The following is a 23672-nucleotide window of genomic DNA, read 5'->3' on the forward strand; positions in this document are numbered from 1 at the left end:
AATATAACTACTATAATACTGCCCCCTATGTACAGGAATATAACTACTATAATACTGCCCCCTATGTACAGGAATATAACTACTATAATACTGCCCCCTATGTACAGGAATATAACTACTATAATACTGCCCCCTATGTACAAGAATATAACTACTATAATACTGCCCCCTATGTACAAGAATATAACTACTATAATACTGCCCCCTATGTACAGGAATATAACTACTATAATACTGCCCCCTATGTACAGGAATATAACTACTATAATACTGCCCCCTATGTACAGGAATATAACTACTATAATACTGCCCCTATGTATAGGAATATAACTACTATAATACTGCCCCCTATGTACAAGAATATAACTACTATAATACTGCCCCCTATGTACAAGAATATAACTACTATAATACTGCCCCCTATGTACAAGAATATAACTACTATAATACTGCCCGCTATGTACAGGAATATAACTACTATAATACTGCCCCCTATGTACAGGAATATAACTACTATAATACTGCCCCCTATGTACAAGAATATAACTACTATAATACTGCCCCTATGTACAGGAATATAACTACTATAATACTGCCCGCTATGTACAGGAATATAACTACTATAATACTGCCCCCTATGTACAGGAATATAACTACTATAATACTGCCCTCTATGTACAGGAATATAACTACTATAATACTGTCCCCTATGTACAGGATTATAACTACTATAATACTGCCCCCTATGTACAAGAATATAACTACTATAATACTGCCCTGTATGTACAGGAATATAACTACTATAATACTGCCCCCTATGTACAAGAATATAACTACTATAATACTGCCCCCTATGTACAAGAATATAACTACTATAATACTGCCCCCTATGTACAAGAATACAACTACTATAATACTGCCCCCTATGTACTAGAATATAACTACTATAATACTGCCCCCTATGTACAAGAATATAACTACTATAATACTGCCCCCTATGAAGAAGAATATAACTATTATAATACTGCCCCCTATGTACTGGAATATAACTACTATAATACTGCCCCCTAAGTACAGGAATATAACTACTATAATACTGCCCCCTATGTACAAGAATATAACTACTTTAATACTGCCCCCTATGTACAAGAATTTAACTACTATAATACTGTCCCCTATGTACAAGAATATAACTACTATAATACTGCCCCCTATGTACAAGAATATATCTACTATAATACTGCCCCCTATGTACAGGAATATAACTACTATAATACTGCCCCCTATGTACAGGAATATAACTACTATAATACTGCCCCCTATGTACAGGAATATATCTACTATAATACTGCCCCCTATGTACAGGAATATAACTACTATAATACTTCCCCCTATGTACAAGAATATAACTACTATATTACTGCCCCCTATGTACAGGAATATAACTACTATAATACTGCCCCCTATGTACAGGAATATAACCACTATAATACTGTACCCTATGTACAAGAATATAACTACTATAATATTACCCCCTATGTACAAGAATATAACTACTATAATACTGCCCCCTATGTACAAGAATATAACTACTATAATACTGCCCCCTATGTACAAGAATATAACTACTATAATACTGCCCCCTATGTACAGGGATATAACTACTATAATACTGCCCCCTATGTACAAGAATATAACTACTATAATACTGCCCCCTATGTACAGGAATATAACTACTATAATACTGCCCCCTATGTACAAGAATATAACTACTATAATATTACCCCCTATGTACAGGAATATACTACTATAATACTGCCCCCTATGTACAAGAATATAACTACTATAATACTGCCCCCTATGTACAGGAATATAACTACTATAATACTGCCCCCTATGTACAGGAATATAACTACTATAATACTGCCCCCTATGTACAGGAATATAACTACTATAATACTGCCCCCTATGTACAGGAATATAACTACTATAATACTGCCCCCTATGTACAGGAATATAACTACTATAATACTGCCCCCTATGTACAGGAATATAACTACTATAATACTGCCCGCTATGTACAGGAATATAACTACTATAATACTGCCCCCTATGTACAAGAATATAACTACTATAATACTGCCCCCTATGTACAAGAATATAACTACTATAATACTGCCCCCTATGTACAGGAATATAACTACTATAATACTGCCCCCTATGTACAGGAATATAACTACTATAATACTGCCCCCTATGTACAGGAATATAACTACTATAATACTGCCCCCTATGTACAGGAATATAACTACTATAATACTGCCCCCTATGTACAGGAATATAACTACTATAATACTGCCCCCTATGTACAGGAATATAACTACTATAATACTGCCCCCTATGTACAAGAATATAACTACTATAATACTGCCCCCTATGTACAAGAATATAACTACTATAATACTGCCCCCTATGTACAGGAATATAACTACTATAATACTGCCCCCTATGTACAGGAATATAACTACTATAATACTGCCCCCTATGTACAGGAATATAACTACTATAATACTGCCCCCTATGTACAGGAATATAACTACTATCATTCATTATTACAGAATTCCTCCTAACAGTAATGTGAATTTTTGTTTTGTCTGGTATTTTCTGGGTGTCTGAGCCTTTAATCCCTTTGCCTCCATTATGTAAGTCTCTGACTCTTCCCTATAGATATTGTATTATGATTGTGTCCTTTACTCTCCATTAGATCCTTCCATCTTATCCCTTGTTGTGTTGTCTTGGTGGATTGTAATAAATGAAGTTCTTGCAATTTAGTGTCTGAGTCTCGGGTGTAATTATCGTTACTCCGTGTGCGGGGGGGGGGGGGGGGGGGTGTCATGTAGAGGCTTGTTATATGTGTCGATACAACCTCTTTAAGGAAGCTTTATGTACAACGAGCGACTTAACATTGTGTAACCTTTCATCCCATCACAGTTTGGGTTTTGCTCTTCCTTTGCGATGATTCTGCTGGTGACATCACAGATGCAAATCTTTCTGAATCAGCTGTAAACATTTGGTGTCACCTTGAGGTCATCAGGTTACTTCACGTGAGTCACAGCCGAGGACTACAGGGGGGGAAAAACTCATGAAGAAATTGTGTAAACGGAAGGAATTCGGGAAGATGAAAACCTGTAGAGGGAGTTTGTTGGAACATTTAGAATCCTGTGGTTTTTTATTGTTGTGTCATTGATCATTTTTTATTGTGTAACAGAAGGTTCTGCAGTCGTGGAGAAACCTCGTGAAATTGCAGAAAACCCTCAGCTGTGAACATAAGTATCAAAGAACAAATATTTGAGCAAAATTTTGGAGAGAACGGCTGACTTTGTTGGAGACCTCCTTCGATAGACAAGTTGGGGGCAAGAAAAGATGGGGACCCTTTTATTCTCTTGGAAGAACAAGGGTTGTAGGCAAATAAATGTCTGCGAAAAATATAAGTCCACCACAATTTGTTTGGGTCTTCATTGGTTGTTTTAGAGTGACAAGTGTTTCACCACTTCCGGCCACTCGTTGTCAGGGTTCTGGGGTAGTGAACCCCCTGGACCACCGCGGGCGATGACACAAACCGACACCTGGGACTAGAGTCTTAGTCGTACCCCGTTTTCACCAGAGCCCACTACAAAGTGGGTTGGTCTTGCTGCGGGGTGGTACCACCAGGTTGTTCCACAGGTGCGACTTGTCCGCGGTGGCAGCCAAGGTCGTGGTACAAAATCGGTAGGCAATCTCGCAGTCGGGGATATGCACATGGTCAAGGCAGGTGGCAATGGTTCAGGGTCTGGGACGGAGCAGGAGGACAGGGCAGGCAGTGGAGGAGCGTAAAGGGGAACAGGTCCGGGGTCACAAGGAAAAATCCAATCACAAGCACTAGGCACAGGACAAAGCTTGATGGCTTATAGCACGAAGATCCAGCAGGGAATTCTGGGAGACGCCTGTCTTTATCCATTTCCAATTAGCGGTGCGCTATCTTCTGAAGCCGACGCCCGTGCCCTAGGAGACGGGACCACACACATGGCCTCCGGAAGGAAATCAGGAACGGGGAGAGGTAAGATAGAGCGGAGTTGCGTTGGGGCAGACCGAGGATCACAGGTGAGCCCATGACCCGAGACATGGGTCGCGGGAGCACCTGTGACACTCATCTTCTGGTAACTGTCGTCCACCATCCGATGTGTAGAGTGTAGTAACTGGTTGACTGTTTTATGTGTGTGGCGGCCTCTCGATTCTTCCCTGATAGATGATGTCTACAAATATATAGAGGTTACTGCAGATATTAGATAAAGATTGAAAAAATTGGTTGACCGGAACGATTGTCGGTCAAGTTACTGGAATATACTGGAAGATGGTCACTAGTATCGGAATATTTCAAGCGAGGATCAGGAAGTGTTGAATATCTATATCAATCACTGTGCCGATCACTGACTCTAATCCTAAAAGTCGATGAAAAGTGGTGGATTCCGAACAGAACTCTCGTCGCTAAAGTTATTGGAAGATCAATGTTACCAACGTCCAATGGTCTGTTCAACAAGTTGGTCAACGGAATTGGAATATTTGGGCTGAGCTCCAAAAATTGTCCATCAGACTTGAATGTGAATGTGTACAGATATTTAGAGGTGGCAATAGATATTTTATAAAAGTCGATCATAATTCTCGATTTTGAACAGAATGATTGACGGTCAAGTACAAGAAGAATGATCGTTACTAAAGACCAAAGATCTGCTGATAAAATGGTCAATGGTATCAGAATATTTATATCAGAAAGTCTATCAGAATAGATCAGAAATGGTTGAAAATCACGTGTCAATCATTGACTCCATTTCTAAAAGTTGATAAGTCGGTGATTTGTAATAGAATGAGTGTCGATAGAGTTACGTGAAGATCGATTTGTTAAAAGTTGATCAAAGTGGTCGATATTGAACATTACAATTGTGGCCATCGATTTTTAGAAGTGGCCATGAAGTTCATAAGTTCTTCACCAAGATTCACCAAGTGGAAGAATCAACAATCTGTGGTCGGTCACATTGGAATATCTCATCCGAGCATCTGGCGGCCTCAGATGTGTATGGTCTTCCTTGACGTTCATGTGAAAAGGGACATCACTGTGATTTAGTGTTTCTTGATGTACATTGTCTGGTTATTGTCCTTCTCCATTGGACGTGATACTATTCTATAAAGTTTAGACTGTTTTATGTTTGTGGTGGCCTCTCTGGTCTTCCTCAACAGATTATACCTAAAGCCATTTAGAGGTGGCCATATAGTTGTTGATAGTGGTCGTCTATCACCATAATTGTTGTCCGTCAGTCAGATTATTGGTTGACTGATCATTACAGAAGACCAATGGGTGCGTATTCGACCAAGCATGGAATTTCAACCAAGTATCTGAAAGTCTTAAATATGTATGGTGCTCTCTGATGATCACTAAGACATGTGATTTATCACTTCTAAACATACATCATCCAGTCTTTCCCCAAAACCGTGTACATACGTTTTGGGCAACTAAAATGGAAAACCACATCTACGATATGGGGTGGTCCTAAGACACGCATGGGACCACCAGAGGCATGGCCGGCAGGTGAATCATCGTTTGGTTGACACCTCAGGCAACCTCAGGTCTGTAAGCTCAGAGATCTATTGCAGAACCATCTATTAAACAATGGTCGAAGGGTGACCTTTTGAGATTTAGGTGATTTTTTGGAAAGACTTACAACTCTGCTCACCATGCGTAAAACAAAAATGTTCCAGGTATACCTACAGGCTTGTGAAACTTCTAAACGATCAAAGGGAGCAATATTAATTTTGGATTTCTCTACCGCTTCCTTTCTGATGCTTTTGGGTTGTTGGCCAGACGAGAAACCAAAAACACCTCAACTTTCGGAGCATCTAATTCCATGATTTTACCACTTGAGGACCTCTAGATTTGTACCTGAAAACCATGAACCTAAAGGGAAATAGTGATATTTTATTTAAAGCAAAATGCAAATAAATATTTTTTTGTCACAGCAAAGCTCATACAAGTCATAACAAACCCAATAGTAAAACCCCAAATTAAAGCTTGCCGTGTGCTTCATACATATGTAGTTCCTTTCACTTGAGTATATCACGTCTCACATGAAATTGTCATGCAAGTTCCCCCCCCCGATAATGGTGGCCCTCTCTGATTGTTAGTATGGACGAAAAGGCACAAGGTCATGCCACCACTTAGGGAGAACACAGTTTATACAGAATTCTTCCACTTCTATTAGGAAATTGACCATAATTCTCTATGGTCCAAAAAATCAATGCCTCATAGACATGGAAATTACAATGGGATATCATCCAAAGTCATAAAGCTCCATGCAAACCAACATCGAAAATGAATGTAGACCACTTGATTTCATAAAATTTTTCCACCTCCTTTGCCAATTTTCTGGATCTTGGTCTCACTTCGGGTTCTAAGAATGTTTGATATCAACGTGAAGAACATCCAATGACTATGTTGCCTTCTGAAGAACTTGACGTCGACCCTGGAGAAACATCTTTGAAGACCAATAGCCTCCAAAAACTTTTTTATATTCTCTTTACTTTAAGAAATCTTGTGGATCAAATTGCTGTCAGACTGGAACCTGATTATGTCTGTAGACCATTGAGGTTTTAGATTCCACAAGTGAAGGCCTTGACGTCAACCACTGAATACATCTCTGTAGACCAACAGCTTTTCAAAAATACTTCACCTTCTTCTTGTGAGACCTTGTGGATAGTATTTTGCTTTTAGATGGTGACCTTAGAATGTTGAATATCAATCTGTGGATCATCAAGGTTCTAGATTCCTTGGTGAAGAACTTGAAGAAGACAATTGTAGAACATCATTGCAGACCCTCAGCTTTTTCGAAAAATAAAACTTGTTACTCTTTGTCTCGATCCAATGAGCATCTTTCGGTACCTCAATGGATTCTGTAAATGTAGATTTTGAATTTGTAGACCAAAAGGATTCTACTTCTCCCGTTGAAGATCTCATGGGCCATTGAAGAACATCAACGGTTTATAAAACTTTTTTAACTTTTTGGACACCGAGCATTGTATCATATCAATTGTCTGGTCTCCAAAATGATCAGAAGTGAATGAAAAACTGACGTGAGTGATGGTTGAAGAGTCGAGAGGACGACCTCTGTTTCCTCTTCTTCCTGATGATCGGAACCCAAACCAAACCAACAATCAAGATCATTAGTCCAATGGAGAGGGCAACAGGTCCCATGTTTTTTGAGATTGGTGCCGTTGTCGTGTACACAAAGTACATAGTGGTCAGTATAATCCCCAGTAGGAACACCGATCCCCCGACAGACATGATAATTATGGGCTTTTGATAGGTGTCCCAGGCACTTCGTTGGGCGTTGGTCCACAGAGACTCGCTTCGTGAGCTACTGTACAACGTGCTGTCAGTCCTGCTGGTGACCAGGTCCTTGGATTCGGCGGATGAAGACCTCTCCACGCTGCTGTACTCACTCAGAACAATGTGCTCCGGTGACCGGTCCATCTTTGCATTCTCCAAATCAGCAACAAATATCTGAAATACATAAAAATCGATAAAGGGTTTAGTTTCAGGATTTTTAAAAATTTTACTTGGATTTGATCCTATACAGATTTTTTAAAATATGTTTATGGTCTCTGATCCCATTGGACCAGAAGTGCTGATGTCACAATCATTGTATTTGTGATGGCGCCTCCAACATCTGGCCTCAGTTCATTGGACCAGTTGCATCTACTCTTCTTATTACCTCCTTATCTTAAATTTGCCGCCTTCCCACAATTGTTAAAACCTCTTTAGAGAAATACTGGTAAAATTTTTATGCAGGTCTCCAAGGACTGACCATGAGGGCCCAATTCTGATCAGTAGAACTTTCTGTACCATCACAAACCTTCTAATCTAAGCTGCAGATCCTGCAGGGCTCACCTTTATACAGTCATGAGGATGACTTGTAGGATTCATCCCAGAATTTCTGTTCCGTTTTACAAAAGATTCATCTGGGACCAGAGGGAACGCAAATCATGGACCTTTAACCCCTTTGATGCCATTGGGAATTGCAACCGTGGCATCTGAGAGGTCATAAAAAAATCCTATATTTACAAATAACAATAAATAAATAGTTTCCTCCCATACTCCAAAAACATACTGGTAGGTTGATTTAGATTGTGAGCCCCAATTGGGGACAGGGACCAATTCGGCAAAGCTCTGAGCAGCGCTGCGTAATCTGTAGGCGCTATATAAAGGAATTATTATTTATTATTATTAATAAAACATATGCACCTCATTGGTATTGATGCAGCAAAAGAAAACCCAAACTATTGACCTATAAAAAATTGTTTATCCGCGTGGTTGAAAAATATTTGAGATGCTTAAATCATCTTTTTTTTAGCTTCTTAGCCTTCCCCCAATTTTTTTTTTTTTTTTTTTAGAAAAGTGATCAAAAAGCCATGCGAAGCTGGAAATGTTAGTAATACGAACCACAGCTCGCCCTGCAAAAAACAAGTCATTACTCGGCTCTACAGGCAGAACGGATCATGTACAATGAACATATTTTTGGATATTTTAATAACATGTCTATAAGACAAGTCGTCACCTGCTCACCTCGGGCTGCACGGGCGGCCGACTCCAATAACAAGGCAAGAGAAATCCAATAACAAGGGAAATCCAAACGAAATGAAGAAAATAGCCAACAGACTTGTGGTGGTTCCTTATATCCTATAAAATATTTCTTCTTTATTTAGTCCACATTAACAGGAGCAAAAATGAGCGCAGAAAATCCAGATAGACTTCCTGACGAGGTTCCGCTCAGAACGGACCCGACGGACCAATTTTTGTCACTACTGAGTAGAGAACACCATAAGGTAAGGAAGAGAGTTCACAAATATCTTCCTTTACTTTATGAAGATGATGTGTTATCTACATTTTTTGGAAGAGGGTTGCACATTTTTCTACAAAAAGATCCCCAACATTGGGTTCCCCGTTATCTCGTAGGTGCCCACAAATTTCGCCTGTCAGGTTGACCTGGAAAGATACTAAAAGGTTTTTTTCATTGCAGTGCAAATCGTTGTATGTGTTGCAAATTTGCATACAAGATTATAGCACCATAATGTCTAAGATAGAGGATAAAAATATCAATTCAAAAAGTTTTCTGAATTGTGACACTAGGTCAGTGGTGCACAGAGCGGAGCGCATCGCCTGCCACCCTATGGATGTGGGACGTACCGCTAGATGACTAAAGGAACGAATTAGAGAACATATCCGAGGGTCAGACCCAACAGATTCATAGTTTAGTATCATAGTTTATACGGTTGAAAAAAGACACTCGTCCATCAAGTTCAACCAAGGAAGGGTAGGGATTGGATGAGGAAGGGATTTATGGGAAACAATTCTATATAACATAACCAGCAATGTTATTTAGGTGTAAAAAGGCATCTAGACCCTTCTTGAAGCTCTCTGCTGTCCCTGCTGTGACCAGCGCCTGAGCTCTCTGCTGTCCCTGCTGTGCTCTGCTCCTCAGCTCTCTGCTATCCCTGCTGTGCTCTGCTCCTCAGCTCTCTGCTGTCCCTGCTGTGACCAGCGCCTGAGATCTCTGCTGTCCCTGCTGTGACCAGCGCCTGAGCTCTCTGCTGTCCCTGCTGTGCTCAGCTCCTGAGCTTTCTGCTGTCCCTGCTGTGACCAGCGCCTGAGCTCTCTGCTGTCCCTGCTGTGACCAGCGCCTGAGCTCTCTGCTGTCCCTGCTGTGCTCAGCTCCTGAGCTCTCTGCTGTCCCTGCTGTGCTCTGCTCCAGAGCTCTCTGCTGTCCCTGCTGTGCTCTGCTCCTGAGCTCTCTGCTGTCCCTGCTGTGACCAGCACCGGCGCTCTCTGCTGTCCCTCCTGTGACCAGCGCCTGAGCTCTCTGCTGTCCCTGCTGTGCTCTGCTCCTGAGCTCTCTGCTGTCCCTGCTGTGACCAGCGCCTGAGCTCTCTGCTGTCCCTGCTGTGACCAGCGCCTGAGCTCTCTACTGTCCCTGCTGTGACCAGCGACTGAGCTCTCTGCTGTCCCTGCTGTGACCAGCGCCTGAACTCTCTGCTGTCCCTGCTGTGCTCTGCTCCTGAGTGCTCTGCTGTGACCAGCACCTGAGCTCTCTGCTGTCCCTGCTGTGACCAGCACCTGAGCTCTCTGCTGTCCCTGCTGTGACCAGCACCTGAGCTCTCTGCTGTCCCTGCTGTGACCAGCACCTGAGCTCTCTGCTGTCCCTGCTGTGCTCTGCTCCTGAGCTCTCTGCTGTCCCTGATGTGACCAGCACCTGAGCTCTGCTGTCCCTGCTGTGCTCTTCTCCTGAGCTCTCTGCTGTCCCTGCTGTGACCAGCGCCTGAGCTCTCTGCTGTCCCTGCTGTGACCAGCGCCTGAGCTCTCTACTGTCCCTGCTGTGACCAGCGCCTGAGCTCTCTGCTGTCCCTGCTGTGACCAGCACCTGAGCTCTCTGCTGTCCCTGCTGTGACCAGCGCCTGAGCTCTCTGCTGTCCCTGCTGTGCTCTGCTCCAGAGCTCTCTGCTGTCCCTGCTGTGCTCTGCTCCTGAGCTCTCTGCTGTCCCTGCTGTGACCAGCACCGGCGCTCTCTGCTGTCCCTCCTGTGACCAGCGCCTGAGCTCTCTGCTGTCCCTGCTGTGCTCTGCTCCTGAGCTCTCTGCTGTCCCTGCTGTGACCAGCGCCTGAGCTCTCTGCTGTCCCTGCTGTGACCAGCGCCTGAGCTCTCTACTGTCCCTGCTGTGACCAGCGACTGAGCTCTCTGCTGTCCCTGCTGTGACCAGCGCCTGAGCTCTCTGCTGTCCCTGCTGTGCTCTGCTCCTGAGCGCTCTGCTGTGACCAGCACCTGAGCTCTCTGCTGTCCCTGCTGTGACCAGCACCTGAGCTCTCTGCTGTCCCTGCTGTGACCAGCACCTGAGCTCTCTGCTGTCCCTGCTGTGACCAGCACCTGAGCTCTCTGCTGTCCCTGCTGTGCTCTGCTCCTGAGCTCTCTGCTGTCCCTGATGTGACCAGCACCTGAGCTCTGCTGTCCCTGCTGTGCTCTTCTCCTGAGCTCTCTGCTGTCCCTGCTGTGACCAGCGCCTGAGCTCTCTGCTGCCCCTGCTGTGACCAGCGCCTGAGCTCTCTACTGTCCCTGCTGTGACCAGCGCCTGAGCTCTCTGCTGTCCCTGCTGTGACCAGCGCCTGAGCTCTCTGCTGTCCCTGCTGTGACCAGCGCCTGAGCTCTCTGCTGTCCCTGCTGTGACCAGCGCCTGAGCTCTCTACTGTCCCTGCTGTGACCAGCACCTGAGCTCTCTGTCTCTGCTGTGACCAGCGCCTGAGCTCTCTACTGTCTCTGCTGTCCCTGCTGTGACCAGCACCTGAGCTCTCTGCTATCCCTGCTGTGACCAGCGCCTGAGCTCTCTGCTGTCCCTGCTGTGACCAGCACCTGAGCTCTCTACTGTCTCTGCTGTGACCAGCGCCTGAGCTCTCTGCTGTCCCTGCTGTGACCAGCTCCTGAGCTCTGCTATTCCACAGATTGACAGTTCTCATAGTAAAAAAGCCCTGTCCCCTCTAGTGATTAAACCTTGTTTCCTCCAGGTGGAGACAGTGCCCCCTCGTCTTTTGAATTGATTTAATCTGGAACAAATTTTCTTTCCCCCATATTTTTTGGATGGACCATTCATATATTTATATAGATTAATCATGTCCCCTCGTAGTCGTCTCTCTTTTCCAGACTAAATAAATCTAGTTGGTTTAATCTTTCCTCATAACGGAGACCCTCCATATTATTTTTGTGGCTCTTTGTAGAACCCTCTCTAGCTCCAGGGCTTCCTTTTTATGGCCTGGTGCTCAGATCTGGACGGCATATTCCAGGTGAGGCCGAACCAATGCCTTGTAATTCTAAGGTCTCCAAACATTTATGTAATGTCCATGCAGGAGCTTTGATACGAGATTTAATGGATTGTAGAGGGTTAATTAACCCGTGATAGGAGGAGATCTTAGACGTCTCCTTCTCACCAGGGAGGGGTCTTGGCTTCTGTGAACGGGTTGTATCGTTCCAAATGGATTCAATGTACGTAATGACCTGATCTTAAATTATTTGTGTATTCAGATATATTTTGTATATCTATGATATAGTGATGGGCGGAGCTCACACACCTCCACCTGCGTAACACTCACTATGTATGACTAAGGGTCCGCTGTGACCGGAGACGCGTCAGGTCAGAGTCTGTCCGGATTCTCTGCTCTTCGGACCACTGGGCATCACTTCAGTTTTCCCAGGGACTACACTTCCTTGGATGTCCCCTTGCCTGAGGTGGTCACTCATTGGCTGATTCACGTCCCAGTACCAAAACAACATATAAACTGGGAGCGGGGGCACCATAAGTATGCTTTCTTGGTTTTTTGTTTTTTTTTTAGACCCCCCAGGTTTCTTTGAGGGTCACATGTGATTTTTACTGCTTCTTAAACACTGTAAACACAAAAAACTGTAGGATTCCCCCCCCCCATTTCCCATCTCTAATAACATTTAATCGATAGTAGAAAGTGCAAATTGTTCAGCAAAAAACAAACCCTCATACAGTTTTGTTTTACTGAAAAGCAAAAAAGTTATGGCTTTTGGAAAGTGAGGAGGCAGCATATTGAGAATATTGAGCCATTAGTGGAACCGAGGTCCCATGCAGCTAATTTGCAGGTCCAGTTTCTATTAGGACGTGAAGTGGCGACACCCAATACACCCCAGGATTGCAGAACTTTTCTACCCACTGCTAGTGCAGAGTGGTGCTTGTGGTTTACTCTTTAGATGATGAAAGTGACGTCTGTACCAACCACATTCTGACCTCATCTGTTGCCAGAGCCACCGTCTAATACATCAACCACAAAATGGTACCAATAAAAACTGCAACTTGTCACACAAAAAACAAGCCACAATACAGTCCTGTAAGCAGAAAAATAAGTCTTGAAATGTTGTGACGTGGAAACTTTTGTTAAGCTGCACAAACAATATGCAAATTTGTTGTCTCCGGAATTGTACTGACCTGGAGAGCAAAGTTATTGGGGGTCATTTACTAAGGGCCCAATTCGTGTTTTGCCGACGTGTTACCCGAATATTTCCGATTTGCGCCGACTTCCCCTGGGTCGTCCCGGGATTTTGACGCACGCGATCGGATTGTGGCGCATCGGCCCCGGCATGCACGCGACGGAAATCGGGGGGCGTGGCTGAACGAAAACCCGACAGTTTCGGAGAAACCGCCGCATTTAAAAAAACAAAAAGTGTCGCGGAGCTTGCACTTACCTTCACCAGGAATAGGCTGGTGAACTTGAGTGCGTTCCAGCGGGCCTCGGTGGACTTCAGCGCAGCAGCGCCACCTGGTGGACGGCGGAGGAACTGCCTTAGTGAATCCCGGCCGGACCCGAATCCACCGCAGAGAACGCGCCGCTGGATCGCGAATGGACCGGGTAAGTAAATCTGCCCCATTGTGTTATATATACAGTGGGGCAGATTTACTTACCCGGCCCATTAGCGATCCAGCGGCGCGTTCTCTGCACAGGATTCGGGTCCGGACGGGATTTATGAAGGTAGTTCCTCCGCCGTCCACCAGGTGGCGCTGCTGTGCTGAAAATCATCTGAACGCACCAGAATACACCGAGCTGGACCAGGTGAAGGTAAGCGCTTCCCAAGCGGCACATTTTCGGTTTTTAAATGCGGCGGTTTTTCCGAATACGTCAGGTTTTCGTTCGGCCACGCCCCCCCATTTCCGTCGCGCGCATGCCGGCACCGATGCGCCACAATCCGATCGTGTGCGCCAAAATCCCGGGGCAATTCAGGGAAAATCGGCGCAAATCGGAAATATTCGGGTAGCACGTCGGGAAAACGCGAATCGGGCCCTTAGTAAATGACCCCCAGTATATATATACCACAAGCTGAAGGCCATAAATTGAAATAATCAACGATAGAGAGTCAATAATCAACTCATCTTGCAAAAAACAAGTCCGGATACGGCTCTAAAAACTGAATTTTTGAAAAGTTTCTGGCTTTTGAAAGGTAAGGTGTGTGAAAAATAAGCAAAAGTGCTTTGACATCTGTATTTTGGCTTGTATTTTGTGGGACAAGTAGTAGTTTTTACTAGTACAAATGTGTGGTTTGTGTTTTGGATTGAGCCTCTGGCAAGAGTTGAGGGTAGATGTGAGAGGTTCATTTGGCCCTGAGCTGACCTGCAATACAGACGCAGGTCGCCAAGGGGTTAAACAACTGCAGTCAAGGAATTGCTGACATTACAATTCCATAAACACAATTACTAGAAAATGAAGGAATCTTACAATGTAACGAATTCAGCGCACATTAGATTTTAGTCCATTTTCGTCCTGTCATCTTCTGTACTGCAGAGGGGTCGCCCTCAGGACACTTCCCCTTTAAGGAAACTAATCTCATCCGCTATTGTGCTGCTCGTGTTCCCGGATGAACCCGCACTCCATGTCCCTCCACTTATATCACAGGACGGACATTTCGGGAGACATCAAAGTGTAAAACGCCGGGTACCGCAGGGGTCACAATTATCCGTGACCTCGGAATGAGTCATGGACACGGTGTAAGGATCTCCGAGAATTCCTGACCACGGATCCGGGACGTGAGATTAGCCGCTCCCTGTGCTGTGCCAGGACCATGTACAGCCCCGGCCTCATATCTGGGCCCCCGGCACAGGAGACATAGCGGCTCAGGAAGTTCTGGAGTCATTTTATTCCTAATACACAAGTTGTATCTGTTACATGACCGATTTGTTACTTCTTAAAGGGATTGTCCAATAATAAGAATATATGTAAAGGGGATTTACAGGGGGGCAGTAAAATAATTTAGACATTGCTTCCCGCTCCCTCTCCATTGCTCCTGATCCCTGCTGAGCTAGACGCCCTGGTGCCTCCCATAGGAAGCAATGGAATGGGACTTTCAGCCAATCGCTGTAGTGGTGACCCGTGATTGGCTGTGACGGGACACCAAAAAGTAAAGTGTAGTGAGGACCAGGAGCAGCAGTGACGGAATGGAGGAACCTTTACATATGATTTTATTTTTAATGGAAATCCCAATTACAGCGAGGTACCTGTGTTCAAGATCTCTACTACCTGTCAGTGAATGGAAAGTGAGACATTTTGTCAGCACATAATCAGCTCTTTTATATGCTGGACAAAAAAAAAAAACAGCTGAGGGTTTGTTACAAATGCATCTGGTGTAGACAGAAACAATCAGGACAGGGAAAGGTTTTGGCTGTGGATATGACCTCTAGGATATGAGGACCTGCAGCTGGGAACTACAAAAGAAGCCTGGGGGTTCCCCTTGGATTTCCACCGTTTCCACTTTAGATACATAGTGATACTACTGACAGCTTCCCTCTGTGCATAAGGAGAAGGCTGTCAATCTGCAGTAGCAGGATGAGGACCTGTAACCGTATGAACTGCAGCAACATTGGTTTTCTGCTACGAATTCCACTTCAAATACACATCGGATTCTTTTCCAGTTGCTGATTGACAGCTTACCTCCTCCTACGGTGCATGGGGAGAATGCTGTCTATCAGCAGTAAGAGGATGAGGACATAGGGGCATGTAACCACCAGAACCATTGGATTTCTGCTACAAATTCCACTTTGGATATCCATTGGATTTATTCAACATGCTGATTGACAGCTTACTGCCTCCTACTGTGTACAGGGAGAATTCTGTCAATCAGCGGTAATAGAATGCGGACATATGGACATGTTACCACCAGAACATTGGATTTCTGCTACAAATTCCACTTCAAATACACATCGGATTCTTTTCCGGGTGCTGATTGACAGCTTACTGCCTCCTACAGTGCATGGGGAGAATGCTGTCTATCAGCAGTAAGAGGATGAGGACATAGGGGCATGTAAACCACAGAACCATTGGATTTCTGCTACAAATTCCACTTTGGATACACATCGGATTTATTCTACATGCTGATTGACAGCTTACTGCCTCCTACTGTGTACAGGGAGAATTCTGTCAATCAGCGGTAATAGGAGTAGGACATATGGACATGTAACCACCAGAACCATTGGATTTCTGCTACAGATTCCACTTTGGATACACATCGGATTTCTTCTACATGCTGATTGACAGCTTACTTCCTCCTACGGTGCATGGGGAGAATGCTGTCTATCAGCAGTAAGAGGAGGAGGACTTAGGGGCATGTGACCTGCAGAACCCTTGGTTTTCTGCTACAAATTCCACTTCAGCCACACGTTTCCAGATGCTGATTGCCGGGCGTAACCTGCATGGGGAGAAGCTTCCTTCCTACTTCTGTGCATGGGGAGAATGCTGTCAATCAGCGTCAGGTGGGCGGAGTCTTCTTTCCCCATAGAGTGATATGGGCAGTGGTGGTAATAGAGTGTAAATGGAGACACGGGAGAGTCCATTACTCGGCATTACTCCGCTGTATCCGGGGCTCCCCGCAGACTCGTACAAATTACATAAAATGTGCAGATTTGGTTGTAACCGCTGAACATCTCCTGAATAATTTACTGAACCATTAGCCACTTAACCCTCTCCCCGCCACAGGGGAGACGTCATTATCACCATCTAAGTGCAGGAATGTCAGGATCACCGAGGATCACCAGGGCTGAGACACCAAATACTTATCGCAGCTGGGGTTTTGTTACAGTTGCGTCAAGACCAGATACAACTATAACAAAGCATCAGCTGCGAGAAGTCCATATGTATGTAAAGCTTGTTGATTTACATGGTGCACATCTGCCGCCCCAGGGAGACAATATTTACCCTGTTTGTTGGGTGACACAACTTTGACTACGGGTCCATGTCCCGAGTAGAGCGCGCGGCCGCCAGCGTCGTCTTAAAGGGGAAGGCGAAGACTAATGTGTGTAGTAAAATGAGGGAAGAGGACAGAAGCCTCGCCCTGTGACATCATAAATTACCTGATGATAAGTGATGTCACTGCTGTACTCCCCTCAACATGGAGTGACATCATAAGACCCTTTCTAATCAGAGGGAAACTGATGATGTCCTGGGGAATCACCAGGAGGAACCGGTGACATCATCAATAGCGTCCAAGTGGTATGACAGGTTCCTGGAGTGACTACGTAGTGCCTTGATGATGTCACTAGTCTCTTGCTGTATTCTCGCTACTGAGAAGTGTCGCGATGATGTCACAGGTTTCTATTGTATTGATTGGCTGCGTTCTTATGACTACATAGGGCTTTGGTGATGTCACAGGTTCATGGTGTCCGCTTTCTCACCACTGTGTAGTGTCTCCATGATGTCACCGATTCCTAAATGATTCTTCGATGTATCAGGTTTTGATGTCTCAATGACGCCTCGATGATGTCACTGGTTCTTAATGTATTGATAGTCTCATGACTAGGTAGCGTCTTGATGATGTCAGAGGTTTCGATGACATCAAAGATTCCTCAATGTCCCGATGATGTTTCAGGTTTTGATGTTTTAATCATGCACAGACCCCAAATGTCTCGATGATGTCACAGCTCCGGGTTGACCTCTATGTAGTGTCTGGGTGATGTCACAGGATTTGATGATGTGACAGTTTTCTGGTGTATTGATACTCTGTATTCTCCTGACTATGTAGCGTCCTGATGATGTCACAGGTTCTTGGTGTATTGATACTCTGTATTCTCCTGACTATGTAGCGTCCTGATGATGTCACAGGTTCTTGGTGTATTGATACTCTGTATTCTCCTGACTATGTAGCGTCCTGATGATGTCACAGGTTTTGATGATGTCACAGGTTCTTGTTGTATTGATACTCTATTCTCCTGACTATGTAGCGTCCTGATGATGTCACAGGTTCTTGTTGTATTGATACTCTGTATTCTCCTGACTATGTAGCGTCCTGATGATGTCACAGGTTCTTGTTGTATTGATACTCTGTATTCTCCTGACTATGTAGCGTCCTGATGATGTCCCAGGTTTTGATGATGTCACAGGTTCTTGGTGTATTGATACTCTGTATTCTCCTGACTATGTAGCGTCCTGATGATGTCACAGGTTCTTGGTGTATTGATACTCTGTATTCTCCTGACTATGTAGCGTCCTGATGATGTCACAGGTTCTTGTTGTATTGATACTCTGTATTCTCCTGACTATGTAGCGTCCTGATGATGTCACAGGTTCTTGGTGTATTGATACTCTGTATTCTCCTGACTATGTAGCGTCCTGATGATGTCACAGGTTCTTGTTGTATTGATACTCTGTATTCTCCTGACTATGTAGCGTCCTGATGATGTCACAGGTTCTTGGTGTATTGATACTCTGTATTCTCCTGACTATGTAGCGTCCTGATGATGTCACAGGTTCTTGGTGTATTGATACTCTGTATTCTCCTGACTATGTAGCGTCCTGATGATGTCACAGGTTTTGATGATGTCACAGGTTCTTGTTGTATTGATACTCTGTATTCTCCTGACTATGTAGCGTCCTGATGATGTCACAGGTTTTGATGATGTCACAGGTTCTTGTTGTATTGATACTCTGTATTCTCCTGACTATGTAGCGTCCTGATGATGTCACAGGTTTTGATGATGTCACAGGTTCTTGTTGTATTGATACTCTGTATTCTCCTGACTATGTAGCGTCCTGATGATGTCATAGGTTCTTGTTGTATTGATACTCTGTATTCTCCTGACTATGTAGCGTCCTGATGATGTCACAGGTTCTTGGTGTATTGATACTCTGTATTCTCCTGACTATGTAGCGTCCTGATGATGTCACAGGTTTTGATGATGTCACAGGTTTTGATGATGTCACAGGTTCTTGTTGTATTGATACTCTGTATTCTCCTGACTATGTAGCGTCCTGATGATGTCGCAGGTTCTTGTTGTATTGATACTCTGTATTCTCCTGACTATGTAGCGTCCTGATGATGTCACAGGTTCTTGTTGTATTGATACTCTGTATTCTCCTGACTATGTAGCGTCCTGATGATGTCACAGGTTCTTGGTGTATTGATACTCTGTATTCTCCTGACTATGTAGCGTCCTGATGATGTCACAGGTTCTTGTTGTATTGATACTCTGTATTCTCCTGACTATGTAGCGTCCTGATGATGTCACAGGTTTTGATGATGTCGCAGGTTCTTGGTGTATTGATACTCTGTATTCTCCTGACTATGTAGCGTCCTGATGATGTCACAGGTTCTTGTTGTATTGATACTCTGTATTCTCCTGACTATGTAGCGTCCTGATGATGTCACAGGTTTTGATGATGTCACAGGTTCTTGTTGTATTGATACTCTGTATTCTCCTGACTATGTAGCGTCCTGATGATGTCACAGGTTTTGATGATGTCACAGGTTCTTGGTGTATTGATACTCTGTATTCTCCTGACTATGTAGCGTCCTGATGATGTCACAGGTTCTTGTTGTATTGATACTCTGTATTCTCCTGACTATGTAGCGTCCTGATGATGTCACAGGTTTTGATGATGTCACAGGTTCTTGTTGTATTGATACTCTGTATTCTCCTGACTATGTAGCGTCCTGATGATGTCGCAGGTTCTTGTTGTCCAGTCCGTATTCTCGGCAGCAGGACTTTGTGCTCTTGTCCTGGTCCTGGTATCTTATTGCAGCTTTGGGTGGTGCCCAGCTGGCACGGGACGAGCACTTCAGGCCGTGTCCTCGGCTTTTAAGCTTCTGGTCTCATTTCCTCGTATGAAAGAATCCAATTATCCGATGCGAGAAATGTAGATGATGGATTCTGAGAGACAGCGATCCGACGGCGTGACCCCAGAGCAGCGCCGGGCGACCCCCATCATCCCCCGAGATAATTACTACACAATCGTCTCCGTATCCCCTGTACAGGACTGTGTCATCTCTACTCCAGTCACCACCAGAGCTGCATCATGTCCTATCCGGGAGATACTGCCTGCTGAGCTGTGTATCTAATCCTCTCCTGTGTGATACTGCCTGCTGAGCTGTGTATCTAATCCTCTCCTGTGTGATACAGTCTGCTGAGCTGTGTATCTAATCCTCTCCTGTGTGATACTGTCTGCTGAGCTGTGTATCTAATCCTATCCTGTGTGATACGGTCTACTGAGCTGTGCATCTAATCCTCTCCTGTGTGATACTGCCTGCTGAGCTGTGTATCTAATCCTATCCTGTGTGATACTGTCTGCTGAGCTGTGTATCTAATCCCATCCTGTGTGATACTGTCTGCTGAGCTGTGCATCTAATCCTCTCCTGTGTGATACTGCCTGCTGAGCGGTGTATCTAATCCCATCCTGTGTGATACTGTCTGCTGAGCTGTGTATCTAATTCCCTCCTGTGTGATACTGACTGCTGAGCTGTGTATCTAATCCTATCCTGTGTGATACTGCTGAGCTGTGTATCTAATCCTCTCCTGTGTGATACTGCTGAGCTGTGTATCTAATCCTATCCTGTGTGATACTGTCTGCTGAGCTGTGTATCTAATCCCATCCTGTGTGATACTGTCTGCTGAGCTGTGCATCTAATCCTCTCCTGTGTGATACTGCCTGCTGAGCTGTGTATCTCATCCTCACATGTGTGATACAGTCTTCTGAGCTGTGTATCTCATCCTCTCCTGTGTGATACTGTCTCCTGAGCTGTGTATCTCATCCTCTCCTGTGTGATACTCTCTGCTGAGCTGTGTATCTAATCCTCTCCTGTGCGATACAGTCTGCTGAGCTGTGTATCTAATCCTCTCCTGTGTGATACTGGCTGCTGAGCTGTGTATCTCATCCTCCCCTGTGTGATACAGTCTCCTGAGCTGTGTATCTCATCCTCCCCTGTGTGATACAGTCTCCTGAGCTGTGTATCTCATCCTCACATGTGTGATACAGTCTCCTGAGCTGTGTATCTCATCCTCTCCTGTGTGATACTGTCTCCTGAGCTGTGTATCTCATCCTCTCCTGTGTGATACTCTCTGCTGAGCTGTGTATCTAATCCTCTCCTGTGCGATACAGTCTGCTGAGCTGTGTATCTAATCCTCTCCTGTGTGATACTGGCTGCTGAGCTGTGTATCTCATCCTCCCCTGTGTGATACTGTCTGCTGAGCTATGTATCTAATCCTCTCCTGTGTGATACAGTCTCCTGAGCTGTGTATCTAATCCTCTCCTGTGTGATACAGTCTCCTGAGCTGTGTATCTAATCCTCTCCTGTGTGATACAGCCTCCTGAGCTGTTTATCTAATCCTCTCCTGTGTGATACTGTCTGCTGAGCTGTGTATCTAATCCTCTCCTGTGCGATACAGTCTCCTGAGCTGTGTATCTAATCCTCTCCTGTGTGATACAGCCTCCTGAGCTGTGTATCCTCTGCTCCCCGGTACCATCATACACAGTGTATACTATATGTGGGGGATCCTCTGTGCTGTGCCCTGTGGTAGCGCCCCCTCTGGCGGGTGAATAATCTCCTCTTCCTGTAGTTATACATGATGTGACATGATCAGTGTCGGGGGGAGATCCCCGGGCGCCGCTTCTCTCCGCTCCGTCTATACATCAGATATTTGAGGCTCCTCTGCCCCGTCCCATGTGCTCCACTTATTCTGTATTTTACTTTGCAAGTTACAACCGGGGGGGAGGAACTACCCATAGAGCAATACAGGTCAAAACCTGGGACCCCAGTGATCAGGGGGGCCTCACACTGACCTCCTATGGCCCCTAATACCAACACAGGAAGGAAGAGCAGGGGACCCCGGAGTAACAAAGCCGCCCCCCGGTCACCACGACTGATACACAATAACCAGACGAGAGAAATAACTATAACAAGAACGAATCACAGTCATCAGAACAAAAACAAATAAGTATAACAGTAACTAAATGTAACAACTATAACAATAACAAATAAGTATAACAGTAACTAAATGTAACAACTATAACAATAACAAATAAGTATAACAGTAACTAAATGTAACAACTATAACAACAATAAAAATATAATACTAGAATATGATAAAATATAACAAAAACTATCAGATCCATGTAACCCGAATGATGACATTCATAAAAATATTAACACCTTCGCCATTTTTTTTGTCACCTCGATCCCCAAAAATAGGAGATTCCTAAAAATAATCCCTATAAATCCGGCACATAAGAACCACACAAAACAAACTAGAAGAAAACCAAACATAAAAATCTACAAACACTGTAACAAAGCAGCATGGATCTCTGAGGATTTTGGGGTATTTTGGGGTATTTTGGGCGCTCGGGTACTCACGTCGTCGATGGGGCGTCTTCTGTCGTAGGTGAGGAGCAGGAGTTTACCGATCCTGGAGCAGCGCAGTCCACATCGTGCCGCGTCCTCCCCGTAGATCGCGCTCTGGCTCTCTCCGTCCTCCGCTGCCGATATTCCCAGCATTCTGTCTCCTCGCTAATGGCTTAACCCCTTCCTCCCCGGCAAAAAAAAAAAAAAAAAGCAAAAAGTTTATGGAGTTTTCATTGTAACTTCCAAGTCATTCCGAGAGGGATTTGTCATTCCTTGTAGTATCCGGTCCTGGCAGCCGCTGGGTGGGTCATCTCCAGAACTCACCGAGGATTCGGGACTGGACTGCAGAGGGGGAGGAGACACCCAGCAGCCCCCCCAGGGGGGGATTTTGGAAGCAGGTGAATAAATATGGGTGAGGGGCAGCGGAGGGAGAGGACTCCTCATGTCACCTCTTATTTACTCACCTGCCCGCACCCTGCACCCACCTACCTGCACAGGAGACAAGATACAACTGCTACAAATTTGCATTTTTGAAGTATTTTTGTTTTTTTTTGTTCTTAGACGAAACTTAAAAAAAAATGCTCCTTAAAGGGGTTTTCCCGGATTCCATGGGGGCAGGGGTGGAAAACTAAGGAAGCCAATTTACCCTACTCTGGCTACTGGGGCACTAAGGTACTTCTGGTAGTCCTGGCACCGGGCCCCCCAAAAGTTCCATGGGTTCCACAGGACATCACTTCCTCTGGCCACAGAATGTCCCTGTCTTAGTTGTCCCGTGGTCCTAGGAGGCCACTGGCTGGCTGAGGGTGGGGCATGGCAGAGGTGTGGGTGGAGCACTGGAGAGTTGTGGGTGGGGCATGGCAGAGGTGTGGGTGGGGCACCGGAGAGTTGTGGGTGGGACATGGCAGAGGTGTGGGTGGAGCACTGGAGAGTTGTGGGTGGGGCATGGCAGAGGTGTGGGTGGAGCACTGGAGAGTTGTGGGTGGGGCATGGCAGAGGTGTGGGTGGGGCACCGGAGAGTTGTGGGTGGGACATGGCAGAGGTGTGGGTGGAGCACTGGAGAGTTGTGCATGGCAGAGGTGTGGGTGGAGCACTGGAGAGTTGTGGGTGGGGGCATGGGAGATGTGCGGCTGGGGAATGGGAGAGGCGTAAAAGGCTATGACAGAGGAGTAGGTGGGCATGGGGCATGTGGCATGGGAGAGTTGTGGGTTTGTGGGTGGGGAATGTAAAAGGAATGGGTGACATATTGCAGAGGTGTGAATGGCCATGGGAAAAGGGTGGGTGGTGCACTATAGAGGTGAAGGTGGGGCATGGGAGAGGTGTGGGTGGACTGTGGTGGGGCGTGACATGAAGTGCAGGTGGAGCATGGGAGAGTTGTGGGCGGAGCTTGAGAATGGTGTAGGTGGGGCAGCACCTAGAGTATGGGAGTGATGTCGT

The 23672-nt window shown here is 45.2% G+C and overlaps 1 protein-coding gene across 1 annotated transcript; it reads right to left on the reverse strand.

The window, feature by feature from the left end:
- Positions 1–6033: 6033 nt before the first annotated feature.
- On the reverse strand, positions 6034–22428 carry PIRT (phosphoinositide interacting regulator of transient receptor potential channels). The gene is made up of 2 exons (XM_072113734.1): positions 22251–22428; positions 6034–7588 (listed from the first exon to the last, which is right to left on the reverse strand). The coding sequence occupies exons 1-2, from the start codon at positions 22389–22391 to the stop codon at positions 7136–7138; spliced, it is 594 nt and encodes a 197-aa protein (XP_071969835.1). The 5' UTR covers positions 22392–22428; the 3' UTR covers positions 6034–7135.
- Between the last annotated feature and the right edge of the window lie 1244 nt (positions 22429–23672).

The sequence above is a fragment of the Engystomops pustulosus genome, chromosome 6 (assembly GCF_040894005.1).
Source record: "Engystomops pustulosus chromosome 6, aEngPut4.maternal, whole genome shotgun sequence".
NCBI classification, from domain to species: Eukaryota; Metazoa; Chordata; class Amphibia; order Anura; family Leptodactylidae; genus Engystomops; species Engystomops pustulosus.

What these genes read in the sequence shown, in the direction of transcription:
- PIRT (XM_072113734.1), bottom strand. Translation starts at nt 22,391, where the DNA reads ATGCTGGGAATATCGGCAGCGGAGGACGGAGAGAGCCAGAGCGCGATC. An exon ending in GAAGACGCCCCATCGACGAC is followed by an intron (nt 7,589 to 22,250) that starts GTGAGTACCCGA and finishes TATGTATTTCAG; the next exon opens with ATATTTGTTGCTGATTTGGA.